This window comes from Hemiscyllium ocellatum, chromosome 1 (genome assembly GCF_020745735.1).
Source record: "Hemiscyllium ocellatum isolate sHemOce1 chromosome 1, sHemOce1.pat.X.cur, whole genome shotgun sequence".
NCBI classification, from domain to species: Eukaryota; Metazoa; Chordata; class Chondrichthyes; order Orectolobiformes; family Hemiscylliidae; genus Hemiscyllium; species Hemiscyllium ocellatum.
In genome coordinates this window covers 121239606-121257883 of record NC_083401.1, presented here as the reverse complement: position 1 = coordinate 121257883, position 18278 = coordinate 121239606, and the positions used below count along the sequence as shown (strand labels likewise).

At 40.6% G+C, this 18278-nt stretch overlaps 1 protein-coding gene across 6 annotated transcripts in view; it reads right to left on the bottom strand.

Moving 5' to 3' along the window:
- The window catches only part of lcorl (ligand dependent nuclear receptor corepressor-like), a 116073-nt gene extending 99515 nt beyond the window's left edge, over positions 1-16558 (bottom strand). For all 6 annotated transcript variants that reach the window (XM_060825313.1, XM_060825303.1, XM_060825310.1 and 3 more), the window contains exon 1: positions 16461-16558. In XM_060825313.1, the coding sequence (XP_060681296.1) occupies positions 16461-16557 (97 nt within the window). In that variant the 5' untranslated portion in view covers position 16558. The remainder of the gene's footprint in view (positions 1-16460) is intronic.
- Positions 16559-18278: the final 1720 nt, after the last annotated feature.

Here is an 18278-nt window from a genome sequence, read left to right as displayed (position 1 = left end):
ATTTATCATTCTTTTGTTGTAGTTTGGAGTACCTTGTGTACACATTTCTCAGGATAATTTAAAACTAACTAGCTAAAAAATATTCCAAATATCCCAAGAATGCAAAATTATTTTCTACACAAACTACATTTTGCTTGTACTGAATAGCTTGGCTTTAAAATCAAGTGCACCAATTCAATGCTAAAAATGTATTTCCAATATTAGACTATAACATACATGACAAAAAGAACAGCACAATTTTATTAAAAGCAACTTTCATAAATTTTGAACAAATTGCTATGATGTTTATCTCATACAAAGTACAAAATTATTTATTTTCCACTTTGTAGCGATCTTCCAATCAGAATATTGTATAGGGGTACCTACGCTGGTACCCGTTTTTGTGAATCTGAAGAGGAAGTTCGCTTTTATGAAAAACGATAATACTTTTTCCCATATAAATCATACACCACCGCTTTACGCTATTTTTGGCTTATGAAAGGTTCCCTGGAAATGTTCTACTTTCGGATATCGAGGGATGCCTATACCCAATTTCAAAGTGATATAATTTGGATCAATATGAAAGCCAAGACTGACAGTTAATATTACAGAAAATAAATCACAAGTATCCACCCGTGTAACTGGAGGTGATAAAAAGGACAGTTTCACTGAGACAGATGATGCTTGGATGACAAGTAGGTAGTGATAAAGTAGCCAAGTTGCACCAACATATGTAAATTCTCACAATCCCATGTTTAATACTCAGGACAAAGGGATTTTGTCATGGAAGCAAAAAACTACTTGAACGACCACAAAGGCCAATTTATAGTATCTCAGAACATGAGAATTTTTGGGCCATCATTATTCTTTGGAAGACTGCCAACTGGTCACACTCCTCCTCCGCCAGAGACCTGTACATGTTTCCTTTTCAAGCAAATGTTCAACTATTTTTAAAGTTAATATATTTTAAAATAATACATTTTAAATCTTAGCATGTTACACAATTTTTTTTTGTCAATTATCTTAGATCAGTCTCCTCTGGTTACCAAGGTGCCTGCAAATAACGAGGGCAAGATAAATCCAGACGTATCCTCCCCAATCCCTCTGGAAAAGCACAAATTTAGTTTAGAGGGTTATACTGATGGCACATATCATTTGGAACAGACTATTTATAGAACATCTACACACAGCTAGGAATTTTTCAGCTCTCAGGTTCCACAGCAAATAAACCAGCAATCAACCAGTGCATCAAGAAATCTTCAATTCTGAGAGAATTGAACTGCCGAACACCAGAACCACTTTCCACACCACTTTTGGGAAGAAACACTAAATAGGGTGGAACACCCTGTTCTGAGCCCAGTAGTGAGGCCCAGTCAGTCATCAAACCTGGCCACGGAAGACTTATGCTTTAGTGTCTCTTTCAAGGTTGCTTCACAGCCTTTTAACACTGGGGACTAAGAGAAGGTTGACTGAAAACTCAGTGACCAGTAGCTATCAAATGTTATATCTGATGTCTGTTCAAAAAATACACTCCTGAACTACAGCCTGCCTGGGCCCAATTCTGCTCCTCAGCTCCAACTTCAGCTAGCCAAAGACCCTCTATCTGTATTTTGGTTATTTTACTCAAAGTCCAAAAGCTTAAGCTGCTCAGATGAAATAATGCAGTGGTAAATAAAACAAAAATACAATTTACAAAGTACTTCAGAGATACCAGTGCTCATTTTTATGATGTATTGTGAGAAACTGCATCACAAACATTAGTAATTGCATACCAATGAATCAAGCTGCTTTCGTAAGCATCTGGAGTGGAATTAATTTTCAAGTCTCAAAATAGGTCTTACTGGAAAATAAATGAAATCAGTACTTTAAATTATTTCTTTCCTTTATATACATCAATCCTGGTTCTTTTCAGAACATTATTCAATGTATTAACATCCACCATGTGAGAAAATCAAATGAGGCGAGAAGCTTAGAATGGAATAGAACAGAGGTGGACTGGAATGTGCGACAGAAGTACCTGTGCTTTTTTCATGCCAACTTACAACTGGAGGAAACTATATCTTGTCCAAACCGACTTGTCATTAAATGTTCAAAAAGTAGAGGTCATACAAGAATGGAGTGGTAAAGCATGGGGGCATCAGCTCTGCATTAGAATGCTGGTCCTGTGTCTCTATATGATATTGTGAATTGGTAGTGTGTAGGAAGATGAGGAAGCTAAACAAACATTTTTGATGCAACACCACAGGCTCAGAAAAAGAAGTCATTACTAGAAATACCCCAGTTAAAAAAAACTATAAAGCAGTAAGATGCTTACAGGAAAAGGTCAGGTTGGAATACCGTACTCTGCTGCAGCAGAAGCTAAAAAAAAGAGGACTTGTGGAGTTAAAGGGAGGCAAGAACACTGATAAATGTATTAATGAAATGTGATTAAGGCCATTCACTCAGTAACAGGAAAAGCTGACTGCAGACAAACAAGGACTTATGGGAAAGTGGAGTAGAAAAAGAATGCAGAAAAGGTTCACAGATTATTAAAAAAGGGTCAGATGGTGCACGTCTTTAAAAGAATATTAATAAAAATTTGAAAAAGGAGGACAGTATTAAAAGGAGAGGAAACAATTTTAATTGCAAAAGTATGGGTCAATAGGTTTAGGCATTTACACTGTTCAAATAAAATTCTTTACACGTTTTCAGTGGTGTGGAGCCAACATACTACAAAGGGATATCCCAGTGCTAACATGCAGGGCATTTTTTTTTTGATCAACAGTCAAGAAATGGAAATGCATAACTGCTATAACTTAGTGTTATAGACCATGAGTTGGAAATTAATTTAGGCTGGGTAACTCCTTCTTTGGCACAGACTTGAGCTGTGGTCTGCCTAGCAGGGATTAAAAAAAAATCTACACAATCCATGTCAACAAAGAGAAGATGGTTAGGGGGTGGGATAACAATGGGCATCAGGGACTGGCTACATTTATCAGTGCCCACTGCCTACTGACTCAAAGGGAGCATCAGAACATATGTTCAGGAGACAATTACAGATCATTACAGCTATGAGGGGCTTGATGAGATAGCAACTCAAGCTCTGCAAGTGGAAGGAAGCTAGATCAGAAAAAGACCAACTGTAAAGGTGCGCTGAAATGTACAGATCTAGCTGCTAATACTAAAATAATGCTATTTGCTATATTAGCAGAATCAAATATTTGTTTTCACAATGCTTACTCAACAGTTATCTATTATAGGTACCAACACATTCCGTTTTACATCCTGCGAAGGGAATGGAGACAAATCCTGACACTTCCAGTTCTTGGAGTCTTTTTCTTACCTTCCAAACACCAGTAATTCATTCTCATCAGTGCACATCAGCACGAGGTAGTTTACATGTACCATGTGTCAGTTGACTAAATGAATACTACACATTTTAAGACTCAGCCAAACTTTGAACTTTAGTAGCAGTCATGATTGAGCATTCAGAGCCAAAAAACAATCATTGCACTTATACAGAATTGTCTGACTGCTATTGAGCAACATAGGTCACATTAAGTACCTTGGCTATTTCAGCTCCTCACACAAAGTACCTATTTGCAGGCACATCTGTGGATACAAAATTAATACAATGCCAAAGTAGCCATTCATCTGAGGACTTCAGAGGAAAAGTAATCCAGCATAGAAACAGGCCCTTTAGCCCAAATTGGGCCATTTTGATCATGGTGCCCATTCAGCTAATTCTAATTCCACACATTTGGTCCATACACCTTTACATCCATTCATGAACTTACCCAAATGTTTATAAATTGTTATTTGTAACTGTATCAACTACTTTCTCCAGGAGCCCACTCCATATATGCACTACTCTGTGCATGAAGGGGGTCTTAGGTTTATGATGAGAAGGGAAAAGATTTAAAATGGACCTATGTCCTCTAGTTTCAATTCCTCATCCATGGAAAAGAGACAATATACATTCATTCCTATCTATGCCCCTCATGATTTTACATACCTCAATAAGGTCACCCCTCATTCTCCTACATGCCAAGGAATAAAATCCTACCCAACCTCCATCAAAAACTCAGGCTTCCTAGTCCTAACAACATTCTCATAAATCACCTTTGCATGTTTTCCTGTTGAATTATGTCTTTCCCATAACAGGGTGACCAAAACTGTACACAATACTCCAAGTGTGGCCTCACCAAAGACTTATATAACTGTAACATTTCCCAATGCCGATACTCAATGCCTTTACCGATGAGGGCCAGCATGCTAAATATCTTCTTCACAACTCTGTCTACTTGTAACACTGCTTTCAAATGACTACTTAGTTGTATGGTTAGGTCCCTCTGTTCTCCAATACTCGTCAGGACCTTGCCATTTACTAAGTCCTACCCTGGTTTGACTTTCCAAAGTGCAACACCTCATATCTGGATTGAATTGAATTTGCCTATCCTCAGCCTATTTCCCCACCTGATCAAGATCCTTTTGTAATTTTTGGTAACCTCTCTCGCAATCAACGATTCCTCCTAATTTTGAATCATCCACAAATTTACTAATCATGCCTTGTACATTCACATCCAGATCGTTTATGCAAATAAATAACAAAGGGCCCAGCACTAACCTGTGGAGTCACAGGCTTCCAATCTAGGAAACAACCTTCATCCATCACCCTCTGCTTTCCACCATTGAACCAATTTTGAATCCAATTAGGTAGCTCTCCCTGGATCCCATACTACCTAACCTGCATGACTTGCACTTCAAACCAGAAGTCTTTTTCCTTCCTTTACCATGCCCCTGGCTATCCTGAATAGTGGATGTACTTTCGATGGCTAGTGTATTTTCCCCTTACTTCTCAATTGCTCCTCTCTTATTCAGAGTCCCACCCTCCTGTCAAACTAGTTTAAACCCTCCAGGTAACACTAGTAAGTCTCCCTGCAAGGATATTGATCCCCCTGTGTTTCAAGTCATCTCTACCCTTGAAGAACATATCCTCTTCTAATCCAAGAACTGAAAACCCTGTCCGCTACACCAGCTCCTCAGCCATACATTCATCTGTCCTATCTATTTCTATTCTATTCTCACGGGCACGTGACAATGGGAGTAATCCAGAGCTCATTACCCTCGAGGTCCTGCTTTTTAACTTCTTACCTAATGCTATAAACCCATTTCACACTATTCCATCCTTCTATCTACCTCTGTCATCTGGACCGATGTGCAAAATGATCTCCAGCTGTTCATCCTCCTGCTTCAGAATGTTCAGCAACGACTCAGACATCCTCAACCCTGGCACCCAAGAGAAAATACATGAATCCTGGTGTCTCTTCTGCTGCCACAAAATCTCCTGTCTGCCCACATCACAACAGACAGTATTTTAGACTTTTCCCTCTGAGTGTAAGAGCCGGTAACAGTGCAACTGAATGAACTGCTGCTGCTAGCCCCTGAAAGGCCAAAGTATACCTATTTTTGAAGGGAATAGCCAAAGGGATAAAACTACTTGATCAGTAAGCATGCCACAAACAATTTCCCAATTCACGTGTACTTTGCAAGCTCTAGAAGGCATCTATTAATTTAACAGGCTTGTAACACATTTCAGGATGAAGTTTAAAAATGCAAACATAACCAAAGAACAAAGAACAAGCACCACAATCCACCTTTATAATTCACAATTAACTTCACACAAAAACCTCTTCCCAATAGCAACACAATTTCAAGCTACTGAAGACAAAAAGTTGTTTGGTAATCAAACCAGTAAAGCAGCTGGAGAACAGGATAGAGACCTTGTCCCAGAAGGAAACTAGTGAACCAGATGGGTTTTTCCTAACAAATCATGAGACTCTTAATTCCAAATTTTTATTGAATTCAAAATTCCACCATCTTCCATGGCAGGATTTACATCTGGGTGCTCAGAACATTACTGGGGTCTCTGTTTTAATAGCCAAACAATAATACCATGGAGCCAAGACCTCCCACAATGGAATGGCCAATTGTACACCAAACGAATTAAAGAGAGCAAAAATGTGAAGTCATCTACTTCAGAAATAAAATGAATATGTTCCCTAAATGGTGAAAAATGGAGGATAAGATCACAGTTCTTTAATACCATGGGCAGCTAATTTGAAATGGTTTGTTCAATGTTGGCCTTTAAAGTTGCTTGTGATAGTACCAGTGTTGGACTGGGTAAACAAATTCACATGACGCCAGGTTGTAGTCCAACAGGTTTATTTGAACTGATGCTTTTGGAGCACAGCTCATTCGTCAGGTGAAGCGAAGAGAAGCACATGGGCACACAATTTACAGGCAGAGAGATCAAAAGATCACATAAATGGAGAGAGAAAAGTGTGTGGACAGGCTGAATAATAAGGCTCTGCAGGTGATCAAAATTGTCAAATGGTGAGAGTAGAGTTAACAGTTGAGTAGCAAGTGAAAGGATGACCTATAATCTGATTAATTGAAGAGAGAGACAATTACAAAAAATTAAAAATAAGAGTGCTAGAATGACTGGAATAAAAAACATATGAGTTGCATGGCAAAGGTCGACCCAAAGTAATAAGCAATCCAAAACTGTACAAACTAATTAAGGTAGAAAGATCATAAGTTATCAAGGTAATAGTTTTAAAAACAGGAGTCAGGAAGATTTTACAGATACAGAAAACATGGTGAGGTTACACGTAGCGTGACATGAACCCAAGGTCATGGATGATGCTGTGTTCAAGGGTACGGAACTTGACTTTCAGTTAGTATTACTCAACGGCCAAAAACAACGAATGGTGGATGCGATTCTGCGTTGCTGTGTATCTTGAAGGCTGCCTTGAGGACGCTTACCTGAAGATCGTAAGCTGAATGTTATTGACTGCTGAAGTGCTTCCCGACTGTGAGGAAACATTCCTGTCTTGCGAATTGTTGCACAGTGTCCATGCATGCTTGGATGTCAGACACTTGATCACTGGCAGAGACTTCTTATTCAACCCGCTGACACTCCACTCGCACCACTGCATGATTTTTTGACCTCACTGCCGAGAAAGGGCAGCACAGTGGCTCTGTGGTTAGCACTGCTGCCTCTCAGCGCCAGGGATCCAGGTTTGATTCCAGTCCTGGGTGACTGTGTGGAGTTTGCACGTTCTCCCTGTGTCTGCTTGGATTTTCTCTCGGTACTCCAGTGTCCACCCACAATCCAAAGATGTGCAGGTGAACTGGCCATTTTAAATTGCCCATAGTGTTCAGGGATGTACAGATTAGGAGCATTAGTCAGGGTAAATGCACAGTAATCGGGTAGGGGAATGGGTCTGGGTGGAATACTCTTCGTAGGGTCAGTGTGGACTTGTTGGGCTGAATTGCGTGCTTTTGTACTCTAGGGATTCTATAAATACTGTACCTGCAAGGCATTCTTCACTTCATCAGATGAAAGAACGCCGCCTAAAAGCTTGTGATTTCAAATAAATCTATTGGATTATGACCTGGTGCCATATGACTTTTCACTTTATACTTGTGACAGTAAAAGTTGTTTCAACTACAGAGCATATAACAGACTATTGTTGATGTACTATGGATAATTCTGGATCGCACACCTTACAAGGGTAAACTGCCCTTGGAGAATGTGGTTTGACAGAACAATACTTGAACTCCAGGGGTCAAGTCTGGAGAGGTCATACAAAATCAAGTTGCACTTCCTGGAAGTTTAAGTAGGGATTTTTACTTAAGATACTCCGAGAAACAGACAGGGCATATTGCCATTAGCCAGGAGTTGTCATGTGAAAACTTTGGAGGGTTAGTGGACTCTAAATGTTGAATCTGCTTTCTCTCCGCAGATGCTGCCAGACTTGCTAAGGTTTTCTGAAATTTGTTTTTGTTTCAGATTTGCAGCTTCCACCGTTCTTTATTTTTGGCCATTGAGTAATACTAACTGAACGATTCTGCTCCATGGTTTTTCTTCTTAAAAATGGTGGATTCACAATGGCAGGTGTGGGTAGGATATAGGATGAGGCTGGGTCAGAGACTCAATGTGGACTATTTGGACTGAGTCACCTGCTTCCACACTGTAGGGAAGTTAGGAATACTATATCACTCCCATATCAGCCCATCATGGTAAATCCCACTCTGATACTGCACACTTCCTTTTTACTCTTAATTTTAACTTACGGCCACAGAATGGCGCACTAATGTACTGGTTTAAGAAATTTCTACTTAATGGACTTCATATTTGAAGTGAAGCATTAGCCAACTTCCCTGCCTAGTTAAATTGAGCAGCATTTCAACATTTCATGCTGAAGGCTGTCTCTTTGCAGTCAGCCATTTTCTTTGATCAATCTTCGATCTGCATCTTATAGGCCCATTTTTCTATTATTTTCATGTTAATCAGTTATCTGCCTCTTGATTAGCAAGGAAAAGCAATTTTTTTTCCTTTTGTCAAACTAGATACATACAGATTTAGGATACCTTAGATGCATTCTTAAAATACATTCCTGATTTTTTTTAAACAAAAGCACTTGAGTATAGAAGTAAAGAGGTTTTATTACAATTGTAAAGAGCCTTTTTTTAGATTAGATTAGACTTACAGTGTGGAAACAGGCCCTTCGGCCCAACAAGTCCACACCGACCCGCCGAAGCGCAACCCACCCACACCCCTACATTTACCCCTTACCTAACACTACGGGCAATTTAGCTTGGCCAATTCACCTGACCCGCACATCTTTGTGACTGTGGGAGGAAACCGGAGCGCCCAGAGGAAACCCACGCAGACACGAGGAGAACGTGCAAACTCCACACAGTCAGTCGCCTGAGTCGGGAATTGAACCCGGGTCTACAGGCGCTGTGAGGCAGCAGTGCTAACCACTGTGCCACCGAGCCTTGTTGAAACCACAACTAGGGAAGTGTGCAGTTCCCCTACCCATCAAAAGGTATCACTATCAAAGTGTGCACTGAAAATTCACCAAATTCATGAAATACAGAAAACAAGGAAAATATGAGTAAGGATTCAATAGACTAGGTTCATATTCTTTAGAATTCAGAAGAACGAAAGGTGATCGGATTCATAGGGTTTAGCACAACAGATGCAGAAAATACGTTTCCCCTGGCTACAGGGTCTACAACCAGGGAACAGAGTTTCAGAATAAGGGGCAGGTCTTTTAAAACTGAGATGAGAAGAAATTTCTTCACTTAACAGGTTTGGACTTCTCCGCCCCAAAAGGTTCGTGGACACCCTGCTGCTGAGTGTGTTGAAGATTTAGCTATAGATTTCTACATTATGAACATAGACTTTGAGATACATATAAAATTGTCACCTGGTATAAAGGTGAAAGATGCCCTATAACATGAGATAAATAAATTAGGAATACATTCTCAGGAAATTTAAATAAAATGATATGCTACTGAAACATACAAATTGTTCAAAGGTTTGGCAGGATAGGCAGAAGTGGGAAGGTCTTGAAATCAGCTATCTTGTAATGGTCACCTTTGCCACTGCAACTGCAGAGGGTGCACTCACCTTGGAATTGTAGTGTCTATAACATTAGTGCTAGTGACACCACAGGTAACTGCTTGCATTAAACAATTAAACTAAAAGGGCTCATTTTAAATGAACCAATGATTCTGAATCAATTCTGGGTCACAATTTTCACAATGCTCCACTCCCAACACTTGGCCACCCCATTTGAGACCTCCCTGGTCATTCCAATAAAAAAACTCTGACACTTTTATAAATGCCTAATATCGAAATGCAGACCAACTTCCTATTCAAGATGCATGTTGATAGAAGTCAGTGGTATAAGCTCCTGTTCCAGTCTCATGCAGGAAACATGGCTCTGAATTTAAAATTATAATGTTAAAAAAAAAAATCACACCAGGTCATGGTCCAACAGGTTTATTTGGAAGGATCTGATGGACTATAATCTGGTGTTGATAGATTTTTAACTTTGTACAACCCAGCCCAACACCCGCACCTCCAAATCACAAAATTACAACAGTTTTTTAAAAAGATGCCACAAAAACAAGGGATGTTGTATCTATAGCAATAGAAGAACAACAGTAGCCTATTCAGGTGGTCCTATCAGTAAAGACTAAATCTTGGCTAATATGTATCTTAATTTACATGTACTGGTTCAACAGTCCTCGAGACCTTTGTTTATCAAAAAAGCTACCATCATAGGTTTTACCCAACTGCTGCACTTCACAGTCGGTATGATAACCTCTGTACTATGTGGTGAACTAGTAATCTGGGGGTATAAAGGCTAACTTAAACTACATGAGTTTGTTATTATGAATAGCCACAGTAAGCAACAATTAAAAATCTCAGATTGCTGTGAAAACCCAAATTAGCTGCAAACATCCTTTTGAGAAGGTCTATACGTAGCTTCAGGTCCACAACATTCTGGTAACTCTAAACTACTCCCAAACAGTCCAGCAAGATAGAGAATTTATTCTTATTCTTTGTAATGGTTTGATATTGAACCGGTCACCTAGTTTGTACCTATGCACCAGCCTCAGAAAAAAAAGGCATAACCAGTTTAGTCAATCCTTCAATATCTTCCAGATCAACAGCTGAGAACAACGCATAACATAGCTGGGAGAACACTTCCGGATTAGTCATTTAACAGTGTTACCTATATCCTAAATTCCATTACCATTCCCAATTAACAACAATGCTAAAAAACAAACAAACTCACAGCCAACCACTTTAGTGACAGTCTTGGTAGGAAGTAGAACTCTCAAAAGTAGACGGGTAGGGATTAAGGAGAGAATTCCAGCGTATAGGCCAAGACAGTTGAATGCAAGGTTGCCAATGGTCAAAGATTAAAAATCAGGAATCAAGAAACCAGAACTCAAACGTCACAGACATTCCAGAGGATTGTGGTGTCACAGAAAGTTAAAGATTAGCCAGAGTCTTTTTGGGGACAAATGCCCATTTTGAAATAGAGGATACCATCGAGTAATTTGTGTTGTTATCACAATCGTCAAAAAGTATGGCGCTGCAAAAGCACAACATCCAAGCAGGAGAATTGACATTTCAGGCATAAGCCCTTCATCAGGAATGATTCTCCTGCTCCTTTGATGCTGCTTGACTTGCTGTGCTTTTCCAGCACCACACTTTTCAACTCTGGCCTCCAGCATCCGCAGTCCTCACTTTTGCCTGTTGTTATCACCAAGTTAAAATTGTATATATATTACAACTTAAGTCAGTCAGTCAATTAAGAGATGGTACGAGCCATCACTAGCATGATTGCATTCTACCACAAGGAACATTTTCTAAACTTCTACTGGTGTGACGTACTGAATTCCTCAAATTTGGTGTAATCCCAAATAGGTAGCTTCAGTGGTGAGGAGGGCAGGGACTGTCTACTGCATAAAAGAGGCATGGGTTCAGATGTCACCATTCTGTTTAAAGTGCAACATTCTTTTAAACAAGGCATAATACATACATTTTCACAGACTCCTTTTTAAAAGAAAAACAGTCACCAGCAGTCAGTCACAGCTCCATTGTGATATCTGGCCTATGGTTTGTAGGTAGCCCTGATCTAGCCTCATGGTTTGGCATATTCCTGATTAAGCACCAACGTCAGGCAACTAGCCCTGCTTCAATGCAGAAGAGTATACCAGAATTAACACCAGATATAATTTAAAATGAAGTGTCAAATCTGATTAAGTTATAGCGCAGAACTTCATGTAAGCTAAACAGCACATCATAGCATATGCTAGGTCAGAGGTGGGGAACCTTTTCATGTTGGAAGGCCGCATTATGTTAGTTGTAATCTAATAAGGCCACATTCAAGAAACTTCAATTATATATTCTTCAAAATTCACATTATTTTGTAAAAATCTAACTACTATGTATTAACTTAAAAAAAAGAAAATTTTAATTCTAAAGTTAACTCTCTGGTATTTAAATACATTCATTTTAATCTTAAAATAAAAATAATAAAGAATGTAATAACAAAAAAATAAAGATTTGTTCTGCAAAATTTGGATTCATTCAAAGGCCACACACAATGACAAGAGAAGGCTGCAGGTTCCCCACCCCTGTGCTAGGTAATCCTATTACTAACAGACCAAAGTTTTGCAATCTTACTACATGCAATCATGAAAAGGTTGAGGGCGATTAAACAGAAGGCATCCCCATTCTCAGAGTGATGGCAGAGGCCATCATGCGAGTACAAGACACGGCTAAAAACATTCACAGCAATCCTTAGCCAGAACAGCCAAGTTTGATACACCTCCCTTCCTGAAGTCGTTGCAACCACAGATGCAAGTCTTCAGCCGATGTAATTATTTTCACCGACTACCAAAAATTATTGAAAGTATTAATATACTAAAGGCTATGGGCCCTAACAAGTGCTCATTCCCATTTGCAATTTCTCACTTGACTTTATAGATGGCAAGTGCACATCATGCAGACAAACAATGATCACTCTCCAAAAAAAGTTTAAATTATCTTCCTGTAACATTCAAAAGGTATCACTGTTAATTCCAGGATTATAAATGTCAGCCTCCCAAAAATTTCAATTCACTCAACCATATTTCAAGAAATGGACAGGGCACTGAATACTGCAAAGTCGATTGGTCCTGACAAGAAACCTGCAATAGTGCTGAAGACGTGCCCAACCAAACGACGTGCATACAGCTATAAACTAGCATCTACCTGACAATATGGAAAATTGACAGCTACTTCCTGTACACAATTAAGCATGACAAATTTAAACCAGCAAATTACCACCCATCATGTCTACTCTCAATCAACAGGAAAAATACCACCAATACTATCACGCAACAGTTGCTTTGCAACAACTTGCTCACTGACGCTTACTTTGCATTCCAGGTGACCCCTTCAGCTCCTGTCCTCATTACAGCCTTGCTCAAACATGTACTAAAAAATTCTGATTTTCAGAGCTGAGATTAACTGCGTTTGACTTCGAATGATGCTCTAGCAAAATTCAAGCCAATAAGAATCAGGGAAAATTCTTTGCTGGCCGGAGACAAAGGAAAATAACTGAGGTTGTTTGAGGGTGACTCAGTTCCAGGACATCCTTGCAGGTGTTCCCCAGATTACTGTCCTTGGCCCAACCATCTTCACGTGCTTCAATGACATTCCATACTTCATAAGGTTAAAATTTGGATGTTCACTGACAATTGTAAAACTTTCAGCACCATTTGCAAAATCTCAAAGCTGAAAAACAACATGTCAAACTGCAGCAATACCTGGACTGACAAGTATTATTCTCCCAGAAAAGTGTTAAAGAGAAACTAAATCATCCCATAACATTCAACTGCATTACCATCATCAAATTCTCCACTATCAACATCCTAGACATTGCCATTGATCAGAAACTGAACTCGTCATATAAATCCTGAGGCTACAAGAACAGATCAGACCCGAGGAATCTTACAGCAGGTAACTCATCTTCTGAATCCTAAACCATGTAAGCCATTTACAACACACGTCAGCAGTATGATGAACTATTCCCCATGGCTGAATGCAGTTTTAACACTACAAGTTGCTTGAAATCAAATAGGGAAAACAGCCTGCTTAATTGGCACCATGTCCACAATCATTCACTTTCTCCGCATTATATCCAGTAGTAGCAACGTGGACCACCTATAAGGCACACTGCAAAACTTCATCTATGCTCCCAAGATAGCACCTTCCAAATGCATGACCACTACCAAAATCAAGTACAAGTCTAAAATCGCACAACACTAGGTTAGTGTCCAACAGGTTTATTTGGAAGCACTAGCTTTCGGAGCATTTCATCATGTGGTTGGAGTCCAACACTGGCATCTCCAAATCAAGTACAAGTCAGCAGATAAGAAAACACCACCATCTGCAAGATCCCCATTCCCAGCGATGTTCAACTCTGGCGTAAAAATAAATTTTCATTTATTCAATATCACTGGTTTACAACCCTTAAGCTCCTTAGGGTTATGCAGTAAGTACCAGACCAACCAGCAATACTTACACCCCATAAATGAATCGATAGTCACAGCGTAAAAACTTATCTTTGGCAAATGCTTGTAATCTAACAGTCTTCAACCATAAGGTACTGTTATGAGTAAGCCACAGCAAAATACTTAAAAACTGACAGAACAATGTGTTTTAACAGTAAATGGATGACAAAATCAAGTTAGGAGGAATTGCAACTTAGGTAGTGTCAGGTGGGATAACCTCAAAAAAGGTAGATTTGTCAACTTAAGTTGCTTCATTCCTGGAGGGTACTAAGAAGGGAAGCAATCACAGATAGGGAAGCATGCCCAAAACGAATAATTACAGATGATATACATGGGATGGTAAATTATGGTATTACTGAAAAGTCAAGAAAACAGGGGAATGAATGATGGTATGGATAATTCAAAAATTCATCCCAGGAGAGTAGTGATGACTGAAAGCAAACAGTAATAAGCACTTAACTTTGCAGTTTCACTGATGACACTTAACACAGCTTAAACACACACAAAGTCGAAGGAAGCAGAGTCACTCAGAACAATTAGGTACAGCTAATAGTGGCTGCAAGTTATCCCAAATAAATAAACTGCTGCAAAATGTGTCCGCTAGGCATGTGCACTTAAAGCCCAGCATGCTTCCCTGAGGGAGTTAAAAGTCAACTAAATCTACAAATCTGTGCCATTGCCATGGTTAGCAGAATGGTATCAAGGAACATCATTAACAGTATAGCACTTGGTTGTGTCATATGTTAGGAGTTCCCAGCATCTAGAAGGTATTCTAAATGAGAAAAAAAATTCAGGAAGATACAGAGGCAACTAAAATACTACTGATAAACAACCCAAGATCCCTTCACTGGAAATTTTCTACTCCCCTACTCTCCAATCCACCACTCCCACACCAGGTTTAGAAATCCAACTCTGAGCTAGAACAAATCTGCAGTACTGGTTACATTCAATAGCAAATCTTATTAGTTGGTAGCTCCACTGCAAAACCTAAGATTCTTCCAACCCAGCTCAAGGTAATCTGCTGGTTAAAGATCAGAAATGAGTAATGTAATGATCCCAGACTGCCTCTGATGGTGTGCATTTTCGTTGGATTACCTCGAGCAGTGTTCCTACTCACATGGGTACAATTCTAAAAGCTAAAGTTTGAGGGATGTTACTCAACTTAGGCATTTAAAATTAGACATCAAGCATTAGGTACGTGTAGATTTTGCATTCAATTACAGGGGCGGATTTTGGATTCTCATCAGCCCGAAATAAACGTTACAAAATGTGATAACGGATCTGGCATACACAATCAACCGCCAAGCTTTCCTTGGACAAAAGCAGTTAATAGAAATCAAAGAGATGACACTGGATGCCAGAGTGATTCAACTGACAAAAGGTTTCAATAGAAAGAACCCTCACCGCGAAGCCTACTGACGCGACTCGATGCGCTAAAAATCAAGAGCCAAAAGGTGCGTAGCGAAATGGCTGTGCAGATGCAGCGGCCTCTCTACGTTCCGGGGAGCTGAGGGCCGTCGCTGCTGCTTTGTGGAGAAAACACCGTCAGGCACAGAGTGCAGAGAGATACACCTCTCTCGCATCTCAGATCGAAAAGAAAACACAGCCGTCTGCACGAATGAGGAAACTCGCGTAAAACACAAGAAGAACAGTAAGAAAAAAGGGGAGGGGGGGGGGAAAGAGAAGAACAGATAAGAAAAAAGTTTGCCAAGGAAAAACAAAGTTTAATTAGTGGGCCGGGAAGACGCGGCGATGCTGCAGAACCTCCCCACCCCCGTTGTGTGTGTGTGTGATGGTCCTGTCAATGCTGTGGAGTGAGCCCCAGGGACAGCGGGCTGTGAGGCGGAAGTCGGAGCTGGGTCACTCTCGCGCGGGGGGGGGGGGGGGGGGATGACGTGAGCGGTTTTTGTTTGTTCCTCCGCGGCCGTTACTCTCCGCCGCCGCCACTCCCCCCCCCCCCCCCCCCCCCCCACACACACACAGATGGAGATGGACAAGAGGCTCCAAGCCCCTCCACCGGGATCACCATGGCAGCCAACTCACAACCCAAACTTCCTCATGTAACCGCCACGCCACCAACCGTCACTTTTCACAAATTTCCTCCCTCCCCCCCCCCACCACCTCCTCAGCGGATTATTAAAATAAAACCCCGAGCCGCTCCGCTCGCGCCCAAACAGGACCACAACAACAACAACAACAACAACAAACAAAATTAAAAATCCGACAAGCCCAGCCGCTTTTTCCACCTCGTGTGCGCGTTTATAATCACACAAATAAGACGACACGTAACGTTTGAGAGACGGACCTAACTGAAGAAAGCTTGAGCCGCCGCCGTCCCGCGGAGCGGAGGGGCGTACGGGAGGGTGCTGCGGGACAGCCGCCGGAACGGCGAGAGGAGGTTCTCGGAGTCAAGACAAAAGAAAATGGAGCCAGGGACCTCCGGAGGAGCAACTTCAGGGCCAATTCGCGGGGACGGTGCTGGCAGTCGCCGACTCGCCCAAGTGGCACCGAGCCACGGCACGAGCGCTACGGGCGGCTCCCGGGGGCGGAGAGGCCGTCCTTACCTACACAGTGTATGAGTTTGTACCGCCACGAATCCAGTTCCCGCCGAAAACCTCTTCTCTCCGCCGTACATCTAGGGCTACCGCACTGACTCGCCATTCTGCCCTAGCCCGGGTGTGTGCGTCTGACGTCACCGCGCCCTATTTACATCGCACGTCGTGCGTGCGCCGTGATTGACGGCTGTCACTGCCTGGGGCGGCGCGAGGCTGCAGCACACTGGGCTGTTGCAGCGTCCGCTCCCTCTCACCGGGGAGTGGAGAAAGGGGGAGGCGGCACCCGAGTTGGGGTTGTGGGGCACGGACAAAGGAGCTGCCTTGCACTCTCTACTTTGCAATCTTTTTGCATTGGTACTCATTTCAAAGCATTTAATCGCCGCGTTAATGTACTTTGTTTTGCAAAAGGCAAAGTGGTTTGTCGTATACTATTTTAAAACCCTTCTTTACGTGAAGTTTGGTCGCTTGTCTGAAATATGAACACCAATCTTTCACCTCAATTTCAGTTCCGCTCCTTTACATTTGAAGAGTGTTTAACAAGTCGAACGAATGGTTTAGGTGACTTAATCTCTACTTTTAAATCTGGTACAAAATGCAAAGAGAGACTGGCCCGTTCCACCCAACCACCAAGTTCGAATACAGCTTTCCTTGTAAATGTTGCATTGAGCACTTAGTATCTTAAATAAAGGAGTAATTGTTGAAACAGCATCATCGCGCTATTGCCATAGAAATTTATCTTAGTCTTGTTGTCAAGCAATGTGTCATTATTACAGATATGAAATAAATTCTACGAGATCATAATCTAAGCAGCATTAAATAATTTTATTGCCATGAGCGAGAGGCACAGGATTACTCCAGGCTAATAAAGTTGTAATCAGTCTCATGATTGGAAATCTAATATCGTGTTTTACTGGAGGCAAAAAAAACGCTATATTTCTTCAAAGTGATTAAACATTATGAGACAACAAAACAAAATGACACAATTAAGGACGGGAAAAATACAAAGCAGGCGCTTTTCAGATCTCACAATGACGTAGCAGCTATGAAAACAGTCAGTTGTCAATGGCCACACTTGTAACAAAAGACTATTTCGAATATCAAATCCCGACAATAGAGGCAGACTCTCTGAAACAATATGACTGCCCACTTTCGTTTTTCACCTCACACCAGCGTGTCTGCCTGCAAAGTGCATTTACATTAGCGATAAATTGATCACAGTCGACTGAATAATGTTCACCCAAAACCTGAAGAAGTGTATTTTCTCCTCAGGTGCTCACTGACCTATTGTTTATTATCAATTATTGCTTTTGTTTTCGATTTATAGTGTTTACAATTTTTCACTTTTTGTTTACAAACATATGTACGCACAGAGGGAGAGTGCAACGCCAGCAATTGAACTTTCAGTTTTATTGACTTCATTGGACTTTTAAGAATATAATTGTGGGTTTGATTAATACTTTAATGGTGACCATTTTGACCACCATCAAACAAAGACACATACACAAACAATTGACTGCACCCGTGTAAAATGATGGTCCCAGAGAATGCATATATTTAAAAAAATATATAAATTCATAAAACTATTAAATCTACATATACATTTCAGTTTACATTTCTGTTTGTATAAGTATCAAACATTTGCCACAAACATTTCAATTCCTCTTCTTGAATTTTTGTGCCCCATCAAGTAGATAAAAATAACATAGCATCAGAAAGAAAATGCTCACCCTTAGTTTTGTTTTACATTTCTGTATATCAAAAGATTGGTTTTCAAAGGAACATTTTCATGTCTCTAGTAAGAAACAGTTGGACAATAATATCTTTGAA